Source organism: Xenopus laevis, chromosome 2L (assembly GCF_017654675.1).
Source record: "Xenopus laevis strain J_2021 chromosome 2L, Xenopus_laevis_v10.1, whole genome shotgun sequence".
In the NCBI taxonomy this organism is placed as follows: Eukaryota; Metazoa; Chordata; class Amphibia; order Anura; family Pipidae; genus Xenopus; species Xenopus laevis.
The window spans coordinates 29,648,426-29,664,777 of record NC_054373.1 but is presented as its reverse complement, the minus strand read 5'-3'; the positions used below and the strand labels follow the sequence as shown (position 1 = coordinate 29,664,777).

At 40.6% G+C, this 16,352-nt stretch overlaps 1 protein-coding gene across 1 annotated transcript; it reads left to right on the top strand.

Annotated features, from left to right (window-relative positions):
* The first annotated feature begins 13,140 nt into the window (after positions 1-13,140).
* Positions 13,141-16,118, top strand: LOC108707934 (polyubiquitin-C). Its single transcript, XM_041581650.1, has 2 exons — positions 13,141-13,237; positions 13,756-16,118. Exon 2 carries the CDS (start codon positions 13,762-13,764, stop codon positions 15,817-15,819), a length of 2,058 nt encoding a protein of 685 aa, XP_041437584.1. The 5' UTR covers positions 13,141-13,237; positions 13,756-13,761; the 3' UTR covers positions 15,820-16,118.
* Positions 16,119-16,352: the final 234 nt, after the last annotated feature.

Below are 16,352 nucleotides of genomic sequence, written 5' to 3'. Positions count from 1 at the left end.
ACAGCATGCAAGACATGACATTTTTGTCCCTTAAAGGAGAAGCAAACCCTTGCTAATAAAAACCCCTACCCTACATAGACCCCCCCTCCCTGCTCCACCCCAGCCTAGGTGGTACTTTTGGTAAATGCCCCTAACTTTTTACTTACCCCTTGGTGCAGATTCAGGGCATCAGAGTTCACAGGCGCCATCTTCTGGCCTGGGCCGGATTTGTGGAAAGGCCACCAATGCCCAGGCCTAGGGCGGCATGCTGCCCAACCACACCCACATTGGTTCAAAAACGCTGGGGATGCGCTGGAGATACAATCATTTTTTTAATTTCCCGTGCACCAATCTCCATTGCTCTGGTCCCAATGATGACATTTTCCACGAATAAAGTGGAGGGGAAAGGGGTGACGTATGGCAGTGGGCTTAGGGGTGCTCGCTATGTAAATCCGGTTTCCGGCTCTTCGGTAATCTTCGGGTCTTCTTCCGGCGCTTTGGCAATTTCCGTTACTTTTGGCGCATACGCAGTTATGCACTGATTGCTCCAACTGCGCATGCACCAATATCTATTCCCGAAGATTAACGAAGAGAAGAAGATGGTGCACGTGAACTCTGATGCCCTGAATCTGCACTGAGGGGTAAGTAAAGAGTTAGGGGCATTTATCAAAGGTACCACCTAGGCTGGGGAGGAGCAGGGAGGGGGTCTATGTAGGGTAGAGGGCTGGGGGTTTTTATTAGCAAGGGTTTGCTTCTCCTTTAAGGTTGTCTATTCTCTACTTTCAGTCTTCTCCCTGAGAGCCACAGCATAATTTAGGGATAAGCAAGGTTTATGTACTGCAGCTCCCATTATGACAGGAGAAACAATAAGAGTTATGGCACTGCACCTGCCACAATTGCCAACATTGGCATTAGAGAAGAAAATCTGCTGTCCTTCAAGAGAAGGACTACTTGGGCAATCTCAGTTTTAATGATATGAAGTTCCAAGCATGTCCAGCAGATGGAAGCAATGCCAAATGTAGATTTTTTATTGGAGGATGGGATGTCTCCTAAATTTTATCAGCTGGTTTCAGATTGAAATTGGCAGCTGTGAGTTGGTACCCCGAGCAACTCCAAGAACAATAATTTTCTGGGCCCTGTGTGGACCTCAGTGGACCCCCCTTCCCTCAGGTCATAGGCACCACTGCAATCATACTGGTTCTTCTTCAGTGTGGGTGAGAATGACTGACTAAACCTCCTTATTTCTGCCTGTGTCTGAGAGTGAATCAAGGTTGTCTAGCTCAGGGTCACATTCACAAGGGGCTCTCTAAACCCCTTACTCTGATGTGTGACAGTATTTACATCCAACCTCTGGCCAGATTATTGGTGAGGTCGAACCTGCAGTGTTGTCCCTGGGACAGTAAGAGATCACACCTGAAATGGAGACAGCAAAGGAAAAAGCAGACATGTGCAGATTTGGCAGCCATAATAATATGATTTGTATCTAGAGAGTATTGACTCACTCTAACCTGTCATATAAATGAAAGGTATTGCTACAGATGCCATTGGTGTAGGGACAACAGCCTCAAAGGAGGAACACCTTGATTAAAATGTTTTCACATTCAAATAACACATTTTTTATATATTTTTAGATCTTTTTCTATTATATGTGGCTGATTTTTGAAAGGACTAAGTCCATGATCATTTTGTTTCATTTTTTCAGGAACACGAGACATCCCTGTGTGTTTCTTTTCTATTCTCACACTCTCTAACCAGGAATTTATTTTGTCCTTATGCCTGGAATTGAGTATCATATGAACTGTATATCAATTATCAATGGGCTACTAGCAACCACATCAAATTATAACAGACCTGAAAAATACAAAACAGAAAACTATTTTGTGCGCCCTTCCACACAAATAGAAATATACCAAAATGACAACTATTGATTGTCTTTGAAAACAAACCTTTGTAATATTGAGAAGCTAATGATAAATGAATTTCCGTCCCCTTGAAGGTTGGGCCATTGGTGAGGATCCACTTAAAGGAGAAATAAAAAAAAACCCTACTCCCCTACCCTACATAGACCCCCTCCCCCCAGCCTAGCTGCCCCCCCGGGGCAAATGCCCCTAACTCTTTACTTACCCCTCCGTGCAGATTCTGTCCAGCGTAGTTCACGGACATCATCTTCAGCCACTTTGGTATTCTTCGGAATGAGACCGATGCTTTGGAAATTTTTGTGAGTTTCGGCACATGTGCAGTTGTGGCGAAACAGAAAATTGCTTCAACTGCACATGTTAAGGGGGTTGTGCCGAATTAGGAGCTGAGTTGCCACAAAGTAGGAGCCGTGCCGTGCCGAAGTTAGAGCCAAGCCGTGCTGAAGGAGGAGTCACCATCGAAATAGGAGCCGAAAGCTGCAAAAAGAGGGAGAAGAAAGGTAAGTTCCACTAAACACCAATGTTGCCCTTGCGGGGGTGGGCGTCTGGCCACCAATGTTTTTGTTTAACTTGGGGGGGGTCTTGGCCACCAAAGATTTTTTTTTACTTGTATGGGTCACTGGCCACCAATTTTTTTTAACTTGTAGGGGAGCCACACCACCAATGCATTTTTTTACTTGTAGGGGGGACCAGAACATTTTATTATACAGGGCCCCGTGAATTCTGATGACGGCCCTGTTTAGTACTCAAGATAGGCAAAGCTTAGCAGCCGTGACACACTTTGGAGATTTTTTTTCATATGTAGACCTTGCTTATCCAAAACCAGTACTCATTATTCCACTAGACTCCAGTTATCTAGCACGATGGTTGTCTGACCTTACTGGTTTGAGTCCATCTTGGAAAACCAATCTTTGTGCTTGTTGCCCTAAGCTTAAAACAGTTTTTTTTGATATAGGAAATAATTGGTCTATCAAGCATTGTGTCATAGTTTCAAGTATATCTGGGACAGTAAAAAGGGTTCCTCACAAAAACTCCTAATCGACCATCTAGCTCAACCAGTGACTCTGGAGCAACATGTTGCTCTCCAACCCTTGTGTGTTGCTCCCAGTGGCCTCAAAGCAGGTGCTTATTTTTGAAATCCTGGTCTGAAGGCAAGTTTTAGTTGTATAAAAATCAGGTGTTCTGCCAAGCAGAGCCTCCTGTAGGCTACCAGTACAATAAGGGGCTACCAATAACCAGTCACAACCCATATTCGGCACCCCCAGGAACTTTATTGCATGTTTATGTTGCTCTCCAACTTTTTACATCTGAATGTGGCTCATTTACTCATTGGTAAAAGAGGTTGGGACCCCTGATCTACTTGTACATCTCCCCAATCCTCATCATCCTGTCACTGCTCTAATGAGGGGCAGCCCCACAGTTTGGTAACCACCTCCACAAAGTATCTGGCATGAGAAACCCCTCCATGCAAACGGCTGTGTGACCAGAAACATAGTCCTCCTGCAGGATAAGAGAGCAGTAACCTTCTTCTACTGTATATCCATGTTCTGCATTATTTGAGCATCATTGTTTCATAAGGAATAAATATAGCAGATTTCTTTTTGGTTTAGGATAGAGCAATTAGTTATAAATAGCAAAAAGTTGGTTGGGCAAGTCATCTGTTCTATGCTATATTTATCATATATACCATATTAATGCAGAGAGATTAATGAATCTGCTTATTTGGCTTTATTTATATCACTGGGAGGGGCCATGATTGCTCTGATGAGGTAACAGCATCCGCAGACTGTAATAAACAACAACGAGGCGGCTACTATATCAAAAATAGTGCCCTTGTCTTGCTTCCCCAGAATAACAAGGGTATTGCCATTTAAACAAACCAAGAGCAAACTGCAAGTGTAGAATGTATATCACAGACACTAGTGTTTTTATGTGGAAGCCATAGATTCTGCTTGGTAGTACTAAAGGGTTAATGTACATGAGAATGCAAATAGGCTCCATTCTGAAAACAATAAAAATGTAGTGAGATCTGGGTGATGTTTAAATGAATTAAATGTGTGAGCTTTGTACCCAGGGAACAAGAAAAGCCGGGAAGGTACGTGGTAGTATAGAAAGCAATTATTCCACTTTACAGGTGTTGAGTCAGACCATACCTGGAGCATATAAACATGTTTAATAAAAGGATTACTAATAGTTATTCAGATAGAAATAACCTAAAATGTAAACTGGTGGAAGAAGAAAGAATGTTCAACAGAGCTATGGAGGAGAGTATATTAAAGAGCGTTCTTCACCTTTATATTAACTTTAGGGGGCACATTTACTAAGCTCGAGTGAAGGATTCGAAGTAAAAAAAATTTCAAATTTCAAAGTTTTTTTTGGGTACTTCGACCATTGAATAGGCTACTTCGACCTTTGACTACGACTTCGAATCGAACGATTCAAATTAAAAATCGTTGGACCATTCGATAGTCGAAGTACTGTCTCTTTAAAAAAAACTTTGACTACCTACTTCGCCACTTAAAACCTACCGAACACCAATGTTAGCCTATGGGGACCTTCCCCATAAGCTTTCTAAGCAATTTCTGATCGAAGGAAAATCGTTCGATCAATGGATTAAAATCCTTCGAATCCTTCCATCGAAGTATTTGCGGTAAATCCTTTTGTCTTCGATATTCGAAGTCGAAGGATTTTACTTCAATGGTCGAATATCGAGGGTTAATTAACCCTCGATATTCGACCCTTAGTAAATGGGCCTCCCCGTATGATTTAGAGAGTGATATTCCGAGGCAATTTGTAGTTGGTTTTTATTTTTTATTATTTATGGTTTTTGAGTTATTTAACTTTTTATTCAGCAGCTCTCCAGTTTGCAATTTGCAACAATCTGTTACTATGGGCTATATAACCCTAGCAACCATGCACTGATGTGAATAAGAGACTGGAATATGAATAGGAAAGGACTGAATAAAAAGACGAATAATAAACTGTAGCAATAACAATACATGTGTAGCCTTACAGAGCATTTGTTGTTTAGATGGGGTCAGTGACCCCTCAGTGGAAAGCTTGAATGAGTCAGAAGAACAAGGCAAATAATTCAAAGACTATAAAAAAAACAAAAAACAAAGACCAATTAAAAGCTGCATAGAAATGGCCATTCTATAACATCCCAAAAGTTAACTGATGGTGAACCACCTCTTTAAAGTGAGAATTCCCCCCACTCGAAATAGTATTGCTTTTGGAAATAGTATTTGTCCCTTTGTCTCTACGTCTCTGATTATTCTGAACTTTTAAAACAGAGTAGCATGAGTCAACTGACATTAGGGATCATTTACAAAGATGGGGGTGGAGGTAACAATATGAAAAGAAAAGTGTACTTTGCACAATGCACCTAGTAAGTAGATGCCCCTTCTTGTCTATATCAGTAGGCAGGCCCAGACTGGCAATCTGTGGGTTCTGGAAAATGCCAGAGGGGCTGCTATAAGGTCCCATAGAAAGTCAGTATTTAGTGGGCTGGTGTGGGCTGTTTGGGCCTCTGTGTACCTGAAATGCCAGTGCCTATTTAAATTCTCAGTCCAGACCTGCCAGTAGGCAACACTGTCTTCACGCTCTTTAATGAGATTCCTGTCTTTCTGATTCAAGGGAATGGTTACCTGCTGATTGTGTATACAGCCATTATAGTTGCTATGGTTCTTCCCAAAATGGCCTAGTAATCACAAACCCCTAGTGAATCTAAAAAGCTGCATTACATTGGCCATGATCTGTTCTAAAATAATGAGCCCAAATGCTCGAACTGATGCCACAGAAATTCCTATTCTAGAATATGTACATTAGAAAGAAATCAGATTAATTCACTGGTTCATGTATACTGGCCAACACAGTTCCCCTGGGCGCTTCTTCTGAGGTTCCTGAGGTTCACAGTTTTATCATGACTGGGTCAGGCATAATGCAGGCCTTTCTGATTCTTGCTACATTCAGTACAACCTAGCAATATAGTTATAAAGGAACAACAAAATAATGGTATTTAAAAGTATATAAGTACAGTATATATTAGAAAACTATTACATATATATAGTCAAATACATATAAATATATATATATATATATATATATATATATATATATATATATATATATATATATATATACACAAAAAACTAAAAAGTCCGCAGTCATAGGACTGTTTCGTATATATATATTAGACATCTATGTCATGACATTGATCTCCTGAAAGCAGAGTAGGCCGTAACGTGTTTAACACACCCTGTGTCCCATACTATATATTAGGCAGCTATAAGTGTTGTAACTAGATGTTATTGGACCCCACATCAAATTCAGTTTAGGGCCTCAAAATATTGGTAAGTTGACCTACTCTACCAAGCTATACCGGAGTTGCTCATTATTTAGGGCCTTACCAAGTCCTCTACACTCCTGTAAAAATATATATATTAAATTAAAAAAAGTTAGTCGGTTAGGTCCTTATTCCTTGCCGATTTTTTGTTTTAGCTGGGAAACTCAATTCAAACAAACACTTTCAATGCTCTCAGCACTATCCCCTTGCTCCCTCTGTCACTTCCCTCTTTCACCCTATCCCCATAAACCATTCTCACGGAGACATCACAATAATACATAATATATATCTGTATTCTGATTTTCTTGACACCTTTTCTAGCAAGCAGCAAAAGCCACAAAATTGTGCTAATCACAGACATCCATAAAACGTCAAGACTGTTTATTTTGCTCAGTTCCTTCCTCTCATGCAAAGTCATCTTTCACTTATTTACAAAGATATTGCTTGTCATGCAAAAACAATATTATAAAGCACCGCAGTGTTCTGTGACCTTTATAAAGGCATTCAGCTTACAGTGCTGGAACCTGCTGGGTCTTGTCTTGTAATGTCCTTTAGTGAACCCTATATATTATATTTCAAGCTAGTGTTATGTCACTCAGACCCACTATTTCCCATAGTGGGCACCAAAAGGCAGGTGCAAGAAAAGGCCAATATGTCCTGCATCCATCCTTTGTGCAAAGTGCCAGAAATGAATAAGATCCACCTGTCACTGCAGCTTTTCAGTCCACATTCATTACACAATGATTTTCAAGTTATCTGTAAATGTAATTTAAATAAGTATCTGTCTGCCCCTTTGTATCCTCTGCACTGCTGGTTCAGGCTATTGAAACAAGTACGGAAAAAAGACCAATGGAAAAGCATGCACTGTATTATGGGAATAGTAGTCTTGGCTGAAGGAAAGCCAGTTCAGCTACAGAAACGGCAATAAGTGCAGAGAATAGACAATGGACAGACAGACTCTGCTTTCTGTAGCAATTCCATTTGCAAAAATGTTAACATCATTTAAAATATGGAATAAAAAAAAATACAGTATATTGGAGAGTTGCTTTTTTGGGTTGATATCACCTTTAACAACAGGATATCATGTGCACAGTGCATTAGAGGCGTTCGTCCTCCAACCCGGCTATATTTTTGGGGATGGGACAGTTGAATCTTAGTCCTTCCAACCTCAATTATTTTGCTCTTGTCTTTACAATTGAAGATTAAAGTGATTCTGTAACCGGAATTTTCAAAATGCATAGTTCATAGTGCTGCTCCAGCAGAATTCTGCACTGATATTGGTTTTTCAAAAGAGCAAATGGTTTTTTTTTATATTTAATTCTGAAATCTGACATGGGATTAGACATATTGTAAATTTCCCAAGTGCCCCCAGTCATATGACTTGTGCTCAGATAAACTTCACTAACTCTTTACTGCTGTTGAAGTTGGAGTGCTATCACCCCCTCCCTTTACCATCAGCAAAACAATGGCAAGATAACTGAATAACAGCTTCCTGACACAAGATAACAGCTGCCTGGTAGGTATGAAAATAGCACTAAATAGTAAAAATCCAAGTCCCACTGTGACACATTCAGTTACACTGAGTAGGAGAAACAACAGCCTGCCAGAAAGCAGTTCCATCCTAAAGTGCTGGCTCTTTCTGAAAGCACATGACCAGGCAAAATGATCTGAGATGGCGCCTACACACCAATATTACAACTAAAAAATACACTTGCTGGTTCAGAAATAGAAATTGATATGGTAAAGTGAATTATTTGCAATGTGAACAGTGGAATTTTGAAATAATAACCACACCATAATAATACCTTTCAGAAAGAATCTCTTTAAATGTAATTGTTAACCTTCTGAGCAACTTCAGCGAGTCAGCAGAAAAGAGAACACATATTAAATTAGGAAAGTCATTTTCCATTTGGGGGTGCTGAATGTTAGGCACCCCCAAGTGATTGTATTTACTTACCTGAGCACCATGAGTGATCCTCTTCCTGCTTCCGGGGCAGACGCATGCGCTGTAGAACGAAGTAGCCGACTTTTTAGTTAAGAAGAAAGAAGAAGAGGATCGATCCGTCGTGCTTGCTGGAATAACCCTGGGCTGGTTTACCCCGGGGGGTTTAACAACACCATTGTGATTGGATCACACTTTCGCACATCTGTGAGTTTCAGCCAACACCTTACTGAAGTTCAATGGAACCATTGTCGTCTATCTGGGACTTTACAACCCTCAAGGGTTTAAATGCCGGGGAATTACCTACCACTTCAGTTGAACTGAAGAAGCCAGTTTCCTTTGATTCAATACTACTAGATACTGCTTATCTGTACACGTTTACTTTAAAGCAGGATAGGAATAAATAGCTTTTCCTTACTGTCATGGCCCAGTCTATCAAAACTAAGCAAGGATCATTTTTCCTGAGGAGCAGGGAGTTCCTGGAATGACTCAACAAGATATTCTGAGTCAGTGTGAGCAATACACTAGGAATAATCTAATGCCTTGAATTACAGGTGGAGAATAATGAAGATTTACGTAGGATTAGCCTCCCCAAAAAGAAATCAGTGTATATATATTTTAGAATTATAACGTCAGCAGTGAAAGTGTTTTAGTGAAACCACCTTGAACAAAAATATCACCCTCTTCCCCTGCCTGGAATTATAGTGGCCGAACCCCTGAACAGATTTTTATCTCACACATTGTTTCTGGTCCAATGACTGCTGCCCAGCACACAACCAATGACAGCATCCAAGGTTATGGAGTCTAAGAACCTATGAGTGTTTCTGACTTATCCCTTTATTTGCTGACACAAAAGGTCAGTAGAGTCATTTATGAATGCATTCACTAGTGCAGGCGCCGGGTACATAACAGTGGAAGCAATGCTGTATGGAAACATGCTAAAACTTTAGTAACCCAGCATTATGTATGTTCATTAGTTAAAGTAGAGATATTTGCAAATTTTGGGGCTCAAAGCAAATGGAAGCTTACTCTGAAGACAATATAGATTTCAATTTAGGACTGAAGTTGTATTTGCTGTTTTAGATATTAATGAAAATATAACATGGTTACTAGAAGGACAATATGTCCATGTACAGTATCGAACCGGCCCACCAGGATACCAGGGAAAACTCCCGGAGGGCCCAGGTGTCTGTGGGCCCTTGTGCTGCTAAATATTTGGCCTATTTCATGGCCATTCCCTATTTCTTTGAGAACAAAGAGGCTAAATAGATGGAATCATAGATTATAGTATGTAAAGAATAGAGACTAGGAGAATAGAGGTTGAGTAAGGAGAAGTAGAATAATGGTACTGAAAATGGGCCCCTGGTCTAAGGTTTTTGGGTGGGCCCCTGGTGTCCCAGTCCAACACTGACAGTATCTGAAATAAGGAGATATGGTGGCCTTGAAAACATTTTAGATACAGGTATGGGACCTGTTATCCAGAATGCTGGGGACCTGGGGATTCCTGGATATGCAGTCTTTCGTTAATTTGGATCTTCATACCTTAAGTCTAATAGAAATCATGTCAAAATTAAATAAACCCAATAGACTGGTTTTGCCTCCAATAAGGATTAATTATATCTTAGTTGGGATCAAGTATAAGGTATTGTTTTATTATTACATAGAAAAGGGAAATCTTTTTTTTTAAACTGGATTATTTGGATAAAAATATGGAGCCCATGGGAGACAGCCTTTCCGTAATTTGGAGCTTTCTGGATAATGGGCTTCCGCATAACAGATCAAATACATGTATAAAAGATCAATTGAACCCAAAAAAGTCAGTATACCCCTGAATTAAAAGAACAAGATGGTAACCCTGAAATATAATAAGCCTCTATCATTAATTGCAGTGGTTTTCACATACTAGAGATGAGTACAGGGACTTTCTCTTGCATCGACAATTGATCCTTCCCCTGAGGAAAACAGGCTGCATGTCCCTGAGATGTGCCTGTGTCCCCATGTAGTTGAGAAAATGGTTCTCTATATACAGAAACTGTGTGTGGTTTGATGTGGTTGTTCGAATTATGTTTGAACTCCGAGTATCTTTGAGCTGTTTCACCTATGCAATCATGGACACACCTAACAAACTTATTTTCCTAGTCCAAGCCATACCAAGAAATGCTAAATAAGCTGCATAAACACACTGCCATGGCCAAACAGGATAGACAAGGTATGGGCAATTTATGCTCAGTGAGAAATGGTGCAATAAGACAGCTCTCATTTAATGGGAACTAAAGTTTGAAAAAGTGTATATGTATACGAAGGGCTGCTTCCTGTCCATGTTTATTATACAACTCAATTATAACATCCACATCTCCCTACTTTTTTTATTTTTGTGTCCTAGGTTTGCTAATCTCTTGTGATAGGGGCAAATTACTTGGACACAGTCACACAACCTAGGCTGTTTGAAGTCACAATTGCCATTCCATACGTTATAAACTCAGGGTTGGGGGGTCTCACTAAATAAGACTAAGAGGTAAGCACCAGGAACACATTTTCATTGGCCTAGCTGGGAAAATGCCAAAGCTATTAATGGAAGAAATAACAAAGATATGAAGGCCACTATATATTCCAGCAAAGGTTTAACCCCAATATACTGAAGGTGGACATATGCTGGAAATACAAGCTGTGTATTTTTATTCACTAAATGGGCCACGTTTCTGAAAGCTATGCTTACTGGTCACTTTCTTTCTTTCTTTCAAATCTTTTTATTAGACAGAAAAACAGCATATACTTTCCTCATAACAAAGTTTTTTATGCATTCGTACATGTAGAAAATGTGTATCCTCCTACGCAGAGGGGATTATAACCATAACATACAAATGTCTTGAGAGTGAAGGAAGAGCAGCGGCTTCGGACACTCTACATAGTGACACATCGGGAAACAACATATAGCATAAATAAAGAATACATATTGAAGAAAACAGAATAAAAAGAAAACTGAACAATAAACCTAATCAACCGTGTCCGTGGTCATTATACTTTCGACAGTTAGCTCTTAATTCAGGTTTTGAAACTACCTTAAATTCTATCATGTAGGTTTCAATTCAGTATAAACCACCTGATAAGCCAGGTACAGAGTGGTGCAGGGAAATTGGAAGATTGTAAAACCTGCACTAGAGAATTTTTAGTGTAGTCTGGCGTAATGCATCCAGGGAATCCAGACCTTAGTAAAGGTAGAATAGGTATCAGTAGATATACTCAATAATCTTTCATTTACCATGATCCAATTCATCTTCAAACAAAACATAACCATAGGAATAGAACTTTTCTTCCATGAGGCGGCAATAGTATCAATTTGCGATGATATTTGTCCGAAATTGGGATAGTGGTATTGAGTAAGGCTATCTTAGGGTCTTTTCGGAGTCTAACTCCCAGTATTGAATCTATTAGTGTGAATATTCTGGACCAAAATCTGAACGCCTGTCTGGATCACTTTCTTTCTATACTCTTGAGTGTTTCTATACTCTGACCTCTTGCTTGTCTTGATCGTTTTTACTCATATACTCTGCTCATCCAGACTTTCGGACTTTCTCGTTCACACTTTCCTTCTCTTCCCAGTTCTCCTGTCTACTCTTAGGGGCAGATTTACCAAAGAGTGAAAAGGCTAACGCTAGCGTCAATTTGCTAGCGTTACCACTCACATGAACTCTGTTAATTTACTAACGGGCACAGGCACAGGCACCAATTCGGAAGTGAAAGAGACAGGCGCTAGCGGTCATTCGCACTCTATCACCTGTCGACAATTCACTCTGGCAAATGGACGTTACTCCACAAATTCACTCTAGTTTCCACTTTCGCCAGAATTGCCTTCGTCACCTCAGACCAGGCAAAGTGCATTAAAGTAGCTAGATCTTCCTCAATTTTCTGTCACTTACTTATTTTTTTCAGCCTGATTGCCTGCAAAAGACCTGACTTGAACTTTTTTTGGGTAACCGGTTAACCCCATACATTTGCAAACATATGGAACGTTAATTTTACAGTGGGCACATGTGTAGGGCATTAGAATAACATCCACCAATATTTAACATAAAGACATCCATACAACTTTAAATTTCCCGCCCTATGCAAATTGACCTGAGCACAAGATCCCTAGCGAAGTTTCTCTAGGTAGAAATGAACGCTAGCGTATCTTCACTATCAAATGCTCGCTTGAAGTAACGCTAGTGAAATGTCGCCGGCATTTGGGGCCCACAACGAAACACCGCATTTTAGTGAATTAACGTAGTCAGAGCAAATTTTCGCCAGGCCAAGTGTTGCGCTGGGTGCGAAGTGGACAATGGTTCAAGTCCCCAAAAGAGCATGGGTAAACATTTTTATTTCTTTAACTGGTTTGAGGTTGGTTACCCTTAAACCTTAATGTAATACTGTCAGTATCTGAAGCTATACCAACATACTCATGTACAGTCACCATAACTCAATGATAGATTTTTCCACCAAATTTAAATATATGAAAATGCCACTCAAAGACTTGGGTATCTTTGTCATATGCCAGGTAATATTACATTCCCAATAGAGAAAAGTCTTACATTCAGCTTTCTTTCACACGTATTCTCCAGGGTTATGGAGCATGGGGAAATACTTTTGCTCACTAGAGGGTAAATAAAGTGGCACTGAACAGAGACAGTAGAACCCCAGGGGTGGAATGGAACAAGAGTAAGGTCTGCTATTGTGTGGAAAGGATTAATATTAAATTCAACAATACATTAATGAATCAGCTTGTCGATTTCAAGATACCTGTCATTTGTTATTCCTTCATTTTCATATAAATGCAAATAGGCATTGCTAAACAATTTTAATAACAGGGTGGGGCTCCATGCCCTTATTTAGAACAGGAACATCGCACATAATTATAGTTATTAGGAATGCTTTATTGGGCAACAGCAGCTGAATATTTCATAATCTGCCTTTGTTTCTTAGGTATATAAATACTGCTTAGGTGCTACGCTGAGCATTCAGTTTAGTCTGAAGACCGGAGAAAACCTTTTCCCAGCACGCAGCAGGCTTTAAATAAAGGTAAGGGGTCTGTTCAGTTATTTATCTTTAGTGCATAGATGTGTGTGTGGATGTGCTGATAATCTTAAAGTAGATATATAGTAGATACTGTAGCTAGATAGATGATAGATTCGACTTATTTGTATTTTTTAGGTGATTTGCCTGCCAGGTTGTATCTATGATTATAGTTTATTACCCATTATGGCTTCTTACTAAGATATGTGAAAAACTAATTTTGGGGTTTAATTTTTTTAAGTATTGTAAGGCTGACTTTTAGAAGACTTTTGGTTTTCTTATCGCTCTCCTGTTGAGACAGTGGGATGGTGCAACGAAGTGGCTTTACATCCAGTTTATACTTGTCTTTTGTATTGTATTGTTTTGAATTGAGGAGTCCACCCTGCACACCCTGTTGGCATTCCCTTACAGTTACAATGTTGACGGTATAGAATATCTTGTATTGCCATGTTGTTAATATGCCTTAGAAACGTTAAGTTTGCTGAATATCTGAAATGAGTCTTAATGTATCTTTCATTTCACAGTCAATCATGCAGATCTTTGTGAAAACCCTGACTGGCAAGACCATTACCCTGGAGGTAGAGCCAAGTGACACTATTGAGAATGTCAAAGCAAAGATCCAAGACAAAGAAGGCATTCCTCCAGACCAGCAGAGGTTGATCTTTGCCGGCAAGCAGCTGGAAGATGGGCGCACCCTCTGTGATTACAATATCCAGAAGGAATCCACCCTTCATCTTGTGCTTCGTCTGAGGGGTGGTATGCAGATCTTTGTAAAAACCCTGACTGGCAAGACCATTACCCTGGAGGTAGAGCCAAGTGACACCATAGAAAACGTGAAATCAAAGATTCAAGACAAAGAAGGCATTCCTCCAGACCAACAGAGGTTGATCTTTGCCGGCAAGCAGCTGGAAGATGGCCGCACGCTTTGTGACTACAATATCCAGAAGGAATCCACCTTGCATCTTGTGCTTCGTCTGAGGGGTGGCATGCAGATCTTTGTAAAAACTTTGACTGGCAAGACCATTACCCTGGAGGTAGAGTCAAGTGACACCATAGAAAATGTGAAATCAAAGATTCAAGACAAAGAAGGCATTCCTCCAGACCAACAAAGGTTGATCTTTGCCGGCAAGCAGCTGGAAGATGGTCGCACCCTTTGTGACTACAATATCCAGAAAGAGTCTACCCTGCATCTTGTGCTTCGTCTGAGGGGTGGCATGCAGATCTTTGTAAAAACCTTGACCGGCAAGACCATTACCCTGGAGGTAGAGCCAAGCGACACTATTGAGAATGTCAAAGCAAAGATCCAAGACAAAGAAGGCATTCCTCCAGACCAGCAGAGGTTGATCTTTGCTGGCAAGCAGCTGGAAGATGGGCGCACCCTCTGTGATTACAATATCCAGAAGGAATCCACCTTGCATCTTGTGCTTCGTCTGAGGGGTGGCATGCAGATCTTTGTAAAAACCTTGACCGGCAAGACCATTACCCTGGAGGTAGAGCCAAGTGACACCATAGAAAACGTGAAATCAAAGATTCAAGACAAAGAAGGTATTCCTCCAGACCAACAAAGGTTGATCTTTGCTGGCAAGCAGCTGGAAGATGGCCGCACCCTTTGTGACTACAATATCCAGAAAGAGTCTACCCTGCATCTTGTACTTCGTCTGAGGGGTGGCATGCAGATCTTTGTAAAAACCTTGACCGGCAAGACAATTACCCTGGAGGTAGAGCCAAGTGACACCATAGAAAACGTGAAATCAAAGATTCAAGACAAAGAAGGTATTCCTCCAGACCAACAAAGGTTGATCTTTGCTGGCAAGCAGCTGGAAGATGGCCGCACCCTTTGTGACTACAATATCCAGAAAGAGTCTACCCTGCATCTTGTACTTCGTCTGAGGGGTGGCATGCAGATCTTTGTAAAAACCTTGACCGGCAAGACAATTACCCTGGAGGTAGAGCCAAGTGACACTATTGAGAATGTCAAAGCAAAGATCCAAGACAAAGAAGGCATTCCTCCAGACCAGCAGAGGTTGATCTTTGCCGGCAAGCAGCTAGAAGATGGTCGCACCCTTTGTGACTACAATATCCAGAAAGAGTCTACCCTGCATCTTGTACTTCGTCTGAGGGGTGGCATGCAGATCTTTGTAAAAACCTTGACCGGCAAGACAATTACCCTGGAGGTAGAGCCAAGTGACACTATTGAGAATGTCAAAGCAAAGATCCAAGACAAAGAAGGCATTCCTCCAGACCAGCAGAGGTTGATCTTTGCCGGCAAGCAGCTGGAAGATGGGCGCACCCTCTGTGATTACAATATCCAGAAAGAGTCTACACTGCATCTTGTGCTTCGTCTGAGGGGTGGCATGCAGATCTTCGTAAAAACTTTGACTGGCAAGACCATTACCCTAGAGGTAGAGCCAAGTGACACCATAGAAAACGTGAAATCAAAGATTCAAGATAAAGAAGGCATTCCTCCAGACCAACAGAGGTTGATCTTTGCTGGCAAGCAGCTGGAAGATGGGCGCACCCTTTGTGACTACAATATCCAGAAGGAATCCACCTTGCATCTTGTACTTCGTCTGAGGGGTGGTTTTTGATCAAAACATGAACAGATGCAGAACTTGACTTCAGAGAGGTCATCTGCTACCATTGGCACACAATTAAACCAGTGCAGTTAATAGTTGATTCGCTGCATTGGGGCAATTTTGCAGATATGTTGTTAACTGACCCCTCATGGGAACCTGTTTTGGCTTGAACAGTATCAGGTCACATGATATAATCATACCTTATGACATTTTATATAAATACCAATATACCATCATCTATGTTATGTATCTGTATGATGTTTCTGAAAATGCCACTAAGCTGTGGGAAATAAATTTCATACCAACCTCCAGCATATGATATGAAGCACTATTGAGTACAAGTCTTGAGCATTATTAGCAAGGGATCTTTATATTTTTTAGCAGTGAAGTACCAGTAGTTCTCGAGTTGATGCCCAGAAGACCACATGTGACTAGACAATGCATGAGTTGGGTTTATGTACTGAGAGGGAAGGATGGTGTTCATTGAATTAAAATCATATACAATGAACTGCATTATCTCACAGAATAGTGTCATAGGGTTTCAT

Bases quoted from the DNA above. Each gene is read 5' to 3' on its own strand.
- LOC108707934 (XM_041581650.1), top strand. From the start codon at position 13,762: ATGCAGATCTTTGTGAAAACCCTGACTGGCAAGACCATTACCCTGGAG.